This window comes from Galeopterus variegatus, unplaced genomic scaffold (assembly GCF_000696425.1).
Source record: "Galeopterus variegatus unplaced genomic scaffold, G_variegatus-3.0.2 Scaffold2797, whole genome shotgun sequence".
NCBI classification, from domain to species: Eukaryota; Metazoa; Chordata; class Mammalia; order Dermoptera; family Cynocephalidae; genus Galeopterus; species Galeopterus variegatus.
In genome coordinates, this window is record NW_007728908.1 from 104,221 (window position 1) to 116,567 (window position 12,347).

At 47.9% G+C, this 12,347-nt stretch overlaps 1 protein-coding gene across 1 annotated transcript in view; it reads left to right on the plus strand.

Moving 5' to 3' along the window:
- GRIK4 (glutamate receptor, ionotropic, kainate 4) overlaps positions 1-12,347 on the plus strand; it is a 173,269-nt gene that overhangs the window by 57,186 nt on the left and 103,736 nt on the right. The window contains exon 6 of the mRNA XM_008583023.1: positions 8,788-8,949. Within this exon, the coding sequence (XP_008581245.1) occupies positions 8,788-8,949 (162 nt within the window). The remainder of the gene's footprint in view (positions 1-8,787; positions 8,950-12,347) is intronic.

Here is a 12,347-nt window from a genome sequence, read left to right on the forward strand (position 1 = left end):
AAAAGGTTGGGGGTTATCTCTACCTCCACAGCTTTCCTGAGAAAGGCTAAGAGGGGACTTGTGAGACAAGGGTCTGGGGTCTGGCTCTGCCATGTGTTGGGTCCCAAGGAGAAATGAATGGATAAAGCTATTAAGAAGAGCCTTGGGAAGTTTAGAAGACTAGGCTGACCATGGGGTGAGATGAGGGACAGCCTGGCAGGTGAGCCCTTCCTAAATTCATTCAGTCAACAGCACCACATTCTTTCTGTATGCAGTGCACCAGAGTAGATGCTGATAATTCAAGTGCATTTGCTTCAAATAGCAACCAGTCCTGGGGAGGTAGCTTTGTACAAACTCACGTGATAAAAAGCTCTGAGTGCTGATAGATATACAGATGAGGTGCAGTGCTGGCACAGTTGAGGCTGTGGCCAGGTCTGTCTGGCTTGGGTGATGGAAGAGGTCAAGGTGGGGACTGAGGAGAAGGTAGACAGGAGTCATAGCATGAAAAGGCTGGTGTGTCTAGCTAAGAAGTTTGCTTTTGTCCTGTATGCAGTGAGGAGTTTTGGTGGGGGGGAGGGTGGGGTGGACATTCATGATCAATTTATAGTTTAGAAAGATCCCCTTGGCAGTGGCATGGAGAAGGAACTTGGAGAAATGCAAGACCAGAGGAAGGGAAGCCAGTTAGTCCATAGTCCAGAAACAAGCTGGTGAGGATCTGAATTGAAGTAGAGGCAGTAAGGATGGAGGGCAGAGGAGAGATTCAAAAGGTGTAAAGGAATTAAAATGTTCTCAAATGACAATGAATGAGTGCATGCATGCATGAATGAATCAGCGAATAAGATGTGGACAGTGAGAGAATGGAGGAAGTAGAGGATGGGTTCCAAATTGTAACTCGAATGACTGGTGGATCATGGTGATGTCCACAGGTAGGGAGCCAAGGGAGGGGATCAGACTGGGGTAGAAAGATAAAGAGTTCAAGTTTAGGAATGATACAGTCTTAAGGCTTTCCTCCACTCCACCATTCTAGTTTCATAATAATAGGTTAAGAAATTGGAATCTTTTGGAGTTCTCAGGACTTCTTGGGCGAGAACATTTGAAGTTGTCAGTTATGAAAAATCTCAGTGAGGGGGCATGGGTTGACACCATCTCTTGGTGGCCTAGACCAGGGCACACAGTAGGGAAGACAATAAGTTCCGATTTTGTATGCCGAGGACCCAGATCTTAATCCCACATCTGTTTTTTGGACAGGACATAACTCGTGGGCACCTCAGTTTATTCTTCTACCAAATGGAAACATGGATCAAACCTTTTCTGTCCCCTCCTTCCAAGTGTGGTTGGGAGGCCCAACAGTGGTATAGAGAAGCACCTTGTAAGCTGTGCAGTGCCACATCAGTGGAAGGACTCGATGCTATTACACTCAATAATCAATTGTTTAATACATTACTTGTGATTGGGGTGATGTAAGTCTTCCAGCCTCCTCTCTAGACAGTTAGGGGCTGGGGCTGAGCATGCGGCAGAGAGGATCAAAGGCTGAGGCTTGTGTGAAAGCAGCCGAGAAACAAGGCATTATTTGAAATCCCAGTCAAGGGGGTGAAGGAGTTTGAAACACCACTGTTAAGAAATAGAAAACAGTTCTGGAGTGGAGAGGCTGCAAATAAGGACAGCCACAATCCAACTGGGCCCAGGTGGCAGAATTTGGAGAGATTTCTGAGGTCACGAGGCATTGGAATGACACCCTTTGTAGGGTGCCTGTGGCCCTGGCCGGAGGGGAGGTGATAAGCCTTTCGGGCCAGCTGGGGCTGAGGGGCTAATGCAGAAGCTAAGAGACAGCTGCCTTTGTGACATAATCTGGAAGGCTTCTGGAAGGCTCCCTCTGACACTCTCTGCCCCACTGCCTGTTAATGATGCCTGAAAGTGCATGGAAAATGCATTCCTTGAGCTATTTTATTGTTACACCCAATAATACTAATAAGTCAAGGAGTCTGCATCATATTTCCTGTCTTCATAGAGCTTTCCTATATATTATCTCTTTTGAGTCTCACAACAGCACTGTGAAATATTATTCCCCCATTTTATAATGAGCAAACTTGTCCAATTAAAAGAGATAAAAATAAAGAGGTTTTTTTTTTTTTTAAAGTAGCTATTGGCTTTTGGAATGTGGGATTTCAGAGAGGAAAATCTAGAACAAAATACCAATAGACAGTATATGATTTAAAATGCTATAACTCCAAATCCATACCCACTCTCTCCAGCACAATTATTCTCTTAATTAATTAATTAATTGATTGATTAATTAAACCAAAGAGGCAGTTTTGGTTTTCACTGATTTTCTCTAGGTGCCAGATACGGCAATGATTGACACAGCCCATTCTGCCTTCCAGGAGTCCACAGGCCAGCAGGGAAGCACTTGGGCTCAAGTAATGGTGACCATGGAGAGATTTTACTAGGGCTGGCTGAGGCTGCGGAACAGTTCTCAGCAGGAGTCGGCCAAGTTCACAGAGCTGCTTTTGATGCTTGCTTGTCTGCACCATCTTAGCCACACACATCTTCAGTTAAACTATGTGTATTTCTAATTCTTCCCTGCCTGCTTCACCCTGGTATTTGCTCTTTCTCCTCTGGGTTCTTCATGCTGAACAGACACGGTGTGGGGCAAACCTCAGTGCTCCCGTTCTCAAGATCACTGTGCAGGTGCTCAGTGTGGAGCCTATACTAAGCCCCAGACTCCGTTTGTAATTAAAATCCTTCTCATGCAGAGATTTAGTCGATATGTGATAATCCCTTTACTCACCTACACCACCACTGTTGTTTTGTAGCTGCAAATCTTCTCCCTGGTCTTAACGCCAACATGTGTATTCTGAAATCAGCTTTCACTCCATTTTGCTGGTTATTTTACAGCAGTCGCAATGAACTCATGTGCCTCTGACCCCTGTGGTAAGTGGTACAAGAACATAGAGTACTGGCTTTGAGGTCAACTGGACCTGGGTTTGAATCCAGAACCCCTTTGCCAGCCATGTGGCTTTGGGAAGTCCACTTCACAGCTATGACAATAATATCTCCTGAGCCATAGGGCTGCTGCCAGGATGAATTGAGACCATGTGTGTGGGGCACTTGGTTCTGCCTGGCACACAGCTGGTGGTCAATAAATTGCAGAAGTTATTGTTATAATTATTGTTTTGCTTAGAAGATGTGGAACTTCAAGTCAAGCCTTCTGTCTAGACGCAAAGAGCCACACCAAGCAATTAACACCTTATAGTGACTTATTTAGCAAAACTTTTCTCATTTGACGAGTAGCTAAGAATTGCTTCTTGCAGAGTGAGGGGAAAGAGAAGGAGGGAGGAGAAGCCCCCAGGCCAGATATTTCCCTTTGGCAGGGCCCAGTTGTAGCATGGGGACCAGGAGAAGGGGGCAGCTCACCCTCTTCAGTGACGCCTACAGTACGGAGGACGGATTGTCCTCGAGGAGAAGAGGACTCACGTATTGTGAGTGTCCACTAAGTGCCAGGCTCCTTTCATGGATTACCCCTGCAAGGTGGATGTTCTTACCCACATTTTACAGGTGAACAACCTGAAAACCCAGAGACCTGCCTGAGATCACTCAACCAGCATGTGGCCAAGTTGGGGTTTGAACCCAAGACTGCCTTATGTCAAAACCTGTGTTCTTTCTAATACGTGCTGCTGTTTCCTGAAATCATCACATTGCATGATGCCAGGGGCACCATTCACATTGTCATCAGCATAAATGGCACCTGGGAATTGTACAATATAGTGGCCATATTTCCCGAGATCAGAAGCATAATCTCAGTTAGATAGGCAGCTATTGCAAAGGAGAAATCCTAACCTGGTGGGGTTGGAAAGGAAGAGAAAGACTCAAGAGACATTTAGGAGACAGATTTGACAGAATTGGCAATTGACTGGATATGGAGTTATAACGGAGGGCAGCTGAGGATGCCTCTGAAGTTTCTAGCTCAGGTGTCCGGGAGAACAGCAATGCACTTACTGGGTTATATGCAAAGGAGAAGGGGCTGTTGGGTGGAGAGAACATCACAGAGTGCTGCTGCCCCTGCTTCCCCACTCAGCCTGGGTTAGGAGGTGGTCTTGAGTCAAGAACGCCATCTGGACATGTGTTTTGGTTTCTTCTTTTCTCCTTAATGTCGAGCACAGGAGCTGAATCTGGATCATTACAAACTCTTGTGTGTTTAGCTCCAGTCCACATATTTTGTCCTGTCCCTGGGGCTGGTTAACTCCAGCCCCCAAAGATGGGACTTGGCTGCTTAGCTCAGGCTGAATGTGTCCCTGCTCCTCAGAGAGGACACCTCTTCCCCCACTCCCTCACTGCCCTGTGCAGAAGCTGCCCACAGGGCCTGTCTCTCCTTTCCCTACCCCCCACCCCCACTGCCCGCAAACACCTGGCACCAGAGTTGCACATTCTTGGCACTTGGACCTTGTGTGGTGTGAGCCAAGGTTACCCCACTTGCAACCATAGTAATCTCACAGTTTTACAATCCCTCTTATCCCTTCTCCTTCCAACAAATTTACCTGAGCCCTGGGACCTCCACCTCCCTGGGCCCCTTTCCCAACTCAGCCCCCCACTCACAGCCTACCCTTGCTTCCTGGCCATGGTGGATGAAAAGGCTGTAGATCCATGGAAGGCTTCCTGCAGCTGAGTAGTGAATGGATGCCTGTTCGTTAACCAAGACATTGGGAATGTCATACCTGCTGGAGAAAGTGTAGCCTACCCTTGCTTCCTGGCCATGGTGGATGAAAAGGCTGTAGATCCATGGAAGGCTTCCTGCAGCTGAGCAGTGAATGGATGCCTGTTCGTTAACCAAGACATTGGGAATGTCATACCTGCTGGAGAAAGTGAGGGGCACTCAGCTGAGCTGCACCACCTCTGGTGACTGATCCACATAGCTCTCAAGCCATTATCCATGAGGCATCTTTTCATCCCAGTAGAACATCCCCCTGTATTCACTTGTGGCTGTGACCTGAACTTCAATTATAATTATTTGGATCCTCACATACCATTGGATACACAAGGATTCGCATACATGCATGCACACATACACATGCATGCACATTTTTAAATTGTTTTAATGGGAAAGCCCAGTGATAAGAAAACAAGCTGTCAGATATTTATTTTTTAAAATTCAATAATGCAAATTCCAGATGACAGTCAGGGGTTGGTAAAACTTCTGCTCATGTTCTTACACCTTCTGTAAGTGTAAGACTATGTGATTAGTGATAGAGTTGGCCAGGGTGAGGACGCCAAGCCAGTGAGGTGTCTTCAGTCAGTAGTTCTTCGACTAACATTAACCAAACAGCTTCTAGATATCAGGCAGTCTACTAGGTGCAACGTGGGGCTCCAAAATGAGGCCAAAACATCTTTGCTTTCTGGGAATGTGCAGTCCTTTGGAGAGAGAGGCCACACATGTGAAAAAGTAAGGGCAACAGGAAGGCTGTCACAAGGCTGTGCACACTTGGAGTCATGGAAGATTTGGCTTTGGTCTCCACTCCACCACTTGGCCTTTCCAGATGGCCATTTGCTCTGCTCTTCACCCTGGTTCCCCTGGTGTCAGCACAATGGGAATCCACTCCCACTGGGAGTGGGGAACCTTAGGAAACCCCTTCCTGGGGCATTTATAAGAAGAGGATCAAGGTTCCCATGAGAACCACCTGAGGGAGTGCTCCTAGCCCTTTCTGTCGTTTTACCAAGGTGGCAGCCAGCCAGGCAGTGTGGCTGGGGTAGGGAAAGGGTCACAGGGCACCTGAATGAGCCAGGTGTGCATTCTTAGGGCTCACCATGGGCAGCAGAAACCAGATGACCTTTAATCCCTTCTGATCCTGAAGTGTGTTAATTTTATGACATCTCACTCTCAGCAAAATGTCTCCATCACTTGATTTGGGGTTTATAATATATGTTTCATTGAATATGTTTATAGGATTTTCCAAATTGTGATCTGTAGAATGCTACTGCAGATGCTCATGGGTTTTTTTTGAAGAGGGGGCTGGGGGGGAAATGTTCCATGGTCAATATATTTGGAAAGTTTGGGGTTAAACAAAATTAAATAAGCTGCTTTGCTGCTGGACTTCTTTCAAACTTTAATATGCTAATATAATAGTATAACATATTCAAATATGTTATACTTGAAAGGGCAAGTATAGTATGCAATGTTTTCTAACTTTATTTCAACATGGAGTCTTGTTTTTGTGAAATTTCTGTTAACATCTCCTGGAAAGTTAATGTCCTGAGGAACACGCTATGAGAAATACTGGCTTAGAAGATTTTCATTGTATATAAACTGATGGTGGTCATCTGTTTCCCATATTCTTTTAGGAAATAGCCTTCAATAGAAGCAGGAGAGACTAAGTTTAGACATAAAGAAGAACTTCTTGACTATATAGATACTTAGAGAGTAGAACACTAGAATGTTCTGGGAAATTGTAAAGGATCATAATATTCCCTTTCTCGTCCTTTGACAAGCTCTCCCGTGAATCATTATAAATAGAATGAATTATCAAGGAAGCTTCTGGAATCTTTTTATCTTAAGGGGCCTTTGAAAGTAGGATATAATTGAGAGATAAGAAGGTAGGAATTAAAAGGCAGTCAGTGTGGTGCAGAAGCTGGTTTTGAACACTGAAGCCCATATCTGCGATATCCCTTCTGCTGCCACTATGAGTCTGTGGACATCCAAGACATCAGGGCTTCCTTGTGATGGGCCTCATTCATCGTGCATGTGGGGAGAGGACAGAGGTGGGGTGANGGGCTTCCTTGTGATGGGCCTCATTCATCGTGCATGTGGGGAGAGGACAGAGGTGGGGTGATGTGTGTGCCCACACGGACAAGGAAGCCAGGGGAAAGAGGACATTTTTCAGCCCCCACCAACTATGGCCAGTGAGGCCCCTTGGTTTCCTGACAACAGCCTGGTTCTGCACCCCAGTCACCTCACCCTTGCCAAATGCATCTCTTCTCATTAACCATCTGCCCCCTCAGGCCCGCTGATAGCCGCCCACTATCAGCTGCTCTGCTAGAGAAATGGGAGATAATATAAGCTTATGAATCAGTGCATCCTTTGGCACATCCGTGTTCCCCTAATGGGAATGTGACGGGATCCAAAATACACTGAATCCTCATCCGACTCCACTCCGTCAGGGGTTGGTGGCTCCAGAGGCGTCTTTGTAACTGCAGTCTGCTAGCTGAAGCTAATGAGGCCGGGCTCTGGGCAGGCGAGCTCAGGCCTGCAGCCCGAGGCCTTGGCGGGCCGTAGGTGTGAGTGAGCATGCAGGGGAGGGGCCAGCAGTCTGCAGGGGTGAAGTCTTCAGGAGGTAGCATTTCTGCCTGGCCAGAAAGTAAGTCCAAGGCACCTGTCATCTGTCACGTCAGGCTGAGTGGCTGCTGGGTGAGTCCTGGGGTCTGTAAGTACAGTGTGCTGTGCACGAGGCACTTGGAATGAACGTGTGACGAAAGTGGCTAGTGAGAGAAGATGGCCTAGCCTGCATCTGAAGGCATTTCTCTAGGAGTGGGGATCAGCGAGCTGGAAAATCCACACTTTCTTGCCTGGTTTCCCTGTATAGGGCCAAGGGAGGCCTTGGAGATCCAGGGCTCTTAGCTCAGAGAAGGACGCTGTTTCTCTCTGTAATACCAACCAGCCTCAATGGAACCCACATCTGCAGGCTAACTAACGCTTGGCCCTGGCCAGGTGATTGGATAAGGACCATGGGTTGCTGGGAGAACTCCCTTGAGCTTCTAAATGTGACCACCCCAGATGGGGTTTCTCTGCCTCATGTAAAGTAGCAGAGCTTCACTCTAATCTGCCATAGCTATCTGAAATTATCATGAATGTATTTCTTTCTTTCCTTACTCTCTCTTCCACTAACCTGCAACAGCAAGTGTATCTCTCTTACTCATCTCCTCTGTCCCTAGAACAGTGTCTGACACGTGATAAACACTTAAATATTTGTTAAATGAATGAGAAAATAAAGGTAAGTGAAGGCACAACCCTACCTGCAGACCTTCAAGTGGAGAGTCTTTGAAAGCAAACTTGATTTTGGTGCTCCTCTGCTGACAGTCCCCTTGGTCCCACCACCTACAGGACAAAGTGCAAGCTGCTATCCTGCATCCTGGTCCTTATGCTCTGGCCCCTGCTGACTATCAGCTCCACTTCTCACCTTTCCTCCCCCAGGCCCATGTACCCTGCCACACTTTGGATGCACAAGACTTAGGCACTTCTGCAAATGCAAACTCCTGGGCCTCAGCTCCAGAGATGTAGATTCAGGTGGTGTGAGCTGGGGTGCAGAATTCCTTGCTTTTTAAAAAGAAACTCGAGTGATTCTGATGGTAGGTCCCACTTTTGAGGAGTGATGAAGTACCCCACGGGCAGCTCACTGAAAGGGCCACATGCTATCTCACCTCCGTGCCTTTGTATACATGGGGATTTCTGGCTGGAATAGCCTTTGTTCATCCACATTTTCCACCTGGAACATGCCTGTACATCCTTCAAGACAGCACAAGTGTCAACCCTTCTGTGGACACAGTGCTGCTTCTACCAGGCACACATGTTGTTTCTTTCTGTCTCTCTCCGGGACATCTCGTATAATCCTTGCTTAGAGATCATTCTGCTTATTTCCCCCTGTCCCAATACTGTGAGTCCCAGAAATAACACTCTTAGTTATCTCTGGACCCCTAGTACCCAGCAGAGTGTCTAGTGTCTTTGGACTAGAATGAAGTACCTAGATGGGCCCAGCAAAGTCCCTCCCTCGCTTCATCACTTCCTAACTACGTTCTGTATTTCTGGCTGCTGGGTCTTTCCAGGAGTTCTCGCTCCAGAGAATGGACAGCCTAGTGGATGATCGTGTCAACATCCTGGGATTTTCCATTTTCAACCAATCCCATGCTTTCTTCCAAGAGTTTGCCCAGAGCCTCAACCAGTCCTGGCAGGAGAACTGTGACCACGTGCCCTTCACTGGGCCTGCGGTAAGTACCCAGCAGAGCTCCTCCCTGGCTCCCCTTCGCCCCCACACACATGTTGTCTGTGGGCCAACCTTTGGGCAACAAGCCCTCCTGCAGTCCAGCCTTCTCCCTTCTCCAGTCCCAGCTCAAAAAGAGATGTACTTGGGGCCGGCCCGGTGGCGCACTGCTACAGTGCGCCGCTTGGGAAGCGCGGCGGTGCTCCCGCCGAGGGTTCGGATCCCACATACAGACCGGCCGCTCACTGGCTGAGCGAGGTGCGGGAGCAACACCGAGTGTTGCGATCCGTTGCCGGTCACGAAAAAAGACAAAAAGGAAAAAAAAAAAAAAGAGATGTACAGAAGTGCTGGGAAGTGGCTAGAGGGGATGAGGTTTGGGAAGCAGCAAGCTGTAGAACAAGCTTCGCTGAGAAGACGGCGGGAGGGAGTTGTGTGGAGGCACCGACTTGTCATTTAGTGATGTCTGCAAGTCTCCTGTGGCCGGACTCTGATAATGCTGTTTCTGAGAACTACCCGGAGTTTAGGATACAAGAATCTTACTATCGGAAGGGGCTTTTAGCTGATCTACTCCCTCATTTTTCAGATAAGGAAACTGAAGCCCCACCTGGGAATGGGGTGGGGTGTGGGGACGTAAAGGTCTTGTTCAAGGGCAAACACCAAGCCTTTGCAGGGTGAGACTAAGATCCTGAGACTCCTGGGTTCTGGTCCAGGGCTCTTTCCTTCCCACTGGGCCACTTCCCCAGTAGGAGCACATCCAGAGAGGCCCCCTCTCTGCCTCCCCCACGCTCCTCTTCTCTGCAGTTTCCTCCCTGCTGTGTGTGTGTGATGGAAGCACACCTTTCCCTGGCCGCTTTTCATTGGGTCAGATGTTCTCACTCTATGGGGCAGGTCAAGTTTCTCTGCTTGTGTCCATTTGTTGGAAGGCAAGTTCTCAGGAGACCAGGGTTGTGCGGCTTTCTATGCCTGGTCCTAGCCATGTTACACGCATTGCTTCATTTTAAAAAGCCCCATGAGGCAGCCTGTGTGATGCTCACGACAACTTTCCGAGGCAACTACTGCCAATATCTCCATTTTACAGATGATAAAACTGAGGCCCCGGAAGGTTAAGTGAATAGCCCAGGGTCATACACTAGTATGCAGAGGAACCAAGTCATATGGCCTTACAGTTTATATTTTTAACCACAAAGCCAGTTTGCCTTTCTCTGGGTCCATTGTTTCCTTCCTACACTGTACTGTGATTGGGCCTAGCAAAATGAAAGTAGTTAATAGGTATTCATTGAATGAATGAATGAGTGTCAGGTGGAATGATGGGTTTGAGATGGAAAGAAATGGAAAAGAATTGGGCCTAGGACATGATAATGGGATTGGGACCCTCCTGGAGAAGGAAGTTCTCTGGTGGGCTTTTAAAATAGGAGCAATACCTATCTTTGATATGATATTGTTGCTACCACTGAGAGGCAAAGGCATATCTGGACATCTGCACACATGGGCATCTGATTAGTGCTTCAGTATTCCAGTGTGGGCCTGCTGAAGGAAGGGTGTGGACATAGTGATCTTTCACAAAACTCTGTGTCATTATAATTGTGTAGCCTGGTGGAAATCTTAGGAAGGAAAGGGTACCTAAGGGAGTCAGAGCTCATGAAAAGCCCAGGAAGCTTTGATCCAGTTAACTAGACAGGAGAAGGGCGTTTGAGAAAGGAGTTCCATGGAAGGCTTATGGGGTGCATCCCAACAAGCAATTTTAGACCTGAAAGAAGTGAAAATCCACAGGAAGGATTTGTGTGTGTGCAGGGCAGGGCATCTGAAGGAAAGATGTCATCACCCCCATTAGATGGATTGAGGGACATCTTCAAGCGTGGTGTCATGTGCAGGAGCAGACTCATCCCCCCGGCAGGAATGCAATCCTTGTTCTCCTGCTTGAGTCTGCAGTTCTTGCGGTCGTTGCTCTAATATTCTAATGAGGTGCTGATGAACTTGAAAGGCTCACAGCACAGTATCAGGAAAAGAAAAAAAATCTGCTCCTCCTCTCCAACCCAAACTTACCACGTTTGGCATCTGGCCTAGTGAAATAAAAGGTCCCTGTGCTATCTTTCCAATTTCTCTCTGAGCATATCTGCCCATGCGTTAATGCTCACACTGGCCATGAGCAAGCAGAGGAAAGGCCCTTGGTTCCAAGTGGGATCCTTTGTAAGGATCTGACACAAAGGCCAGGCAGTGCCTTTCACAGAGCTGCAGGGCCAGCTCTGGCTGTGGTCAGACATGCTAAAAAGCCCACTGGCCTTGGAGGCACAGGGCCTGGATTCAAATACTGGCCTTGCCATTTTCTTGCTGTGTAATCTTAGGTAGTTAAAAAACCCCTCTGGGCCTCAGTTCTTTATCTGTAATTTCAGGCTAATTATGCTCGACCATCTTAGAGGGTTGTTGTGAAGATAAAATGGGATATGATCCTATCTTCAGATCACAGTTATTCATTGAATACATTTCTTTAACAACCTATATGCCAGATGCTGGGATAGGTGTTAGTAAATATATCAGGTAGCTTTAGCTACACAAATGCTGTGTAACAAGAAACCACAGAATATCACTGGCATGCCACAATACACATTCATCAGCTCATGCATCTGAGGGTCAGCTAGGGATCAGCTCATCTAAGCTGGGCAGCTCTGTTCATTTGGCTGAGCTCACTCTACAGATATGGGTTGGCTGATCTAGACTGGGCCTTTCACCCTGCCCCCGGAACAGCAGGCCATCCTGGCATATTCTCATGGTGATGGCCAAGGGACGGCAAAGCAAGTGGAAACACACAAGACCTCAGAGTCTCAGCCTGCCAGAACAGGCACACTGTGACTTCCACCTCACTGTGTTGGCGTAGGACAGTCACACAGACAAACTCAAAGTTAGGGAGTAAGCAAATGTACTCTACCGTTTTGGAGGGAAAAAATGCAAAGTCACATGGCAAAGGGCCTGAATGCCTGGATACGGGGTGGGCTGAACGATTGGGGCCCACCATGCAGTCTGTACGGTTCAGAAGGGCTGAAGCCATTGTCCTCCAGGGTGCCCTCCACTTCTAGGAAATCAGCTCCTACAGGGGTGCTGCTCTTGCAGAAGCAGAGGGAAGCCCCGAGTGCTGCCCAGGGAGGACAAGGAAGAAGAGGAGGAAGCGAATAACTTACTGCTCATTCTCCATGTGTAAGATATGGGCAGGGCACAGGGTACCCCGGGTGGAACAGGGCCATGTGCACCTGGCTCAGAGGCCTGGAGAGGATGTCTCACCATGGAGAAGCAGCCAGGGCAGTTTGGAAGACAGAGACCCTGACCTCACGTGTCTCCTTCCCTGCCCAGCATCAGCCTCCCAAGGCCTCCGCATTTCTTCTCCCCAAGAATGTCTGGAGGGTATTCAGTGGG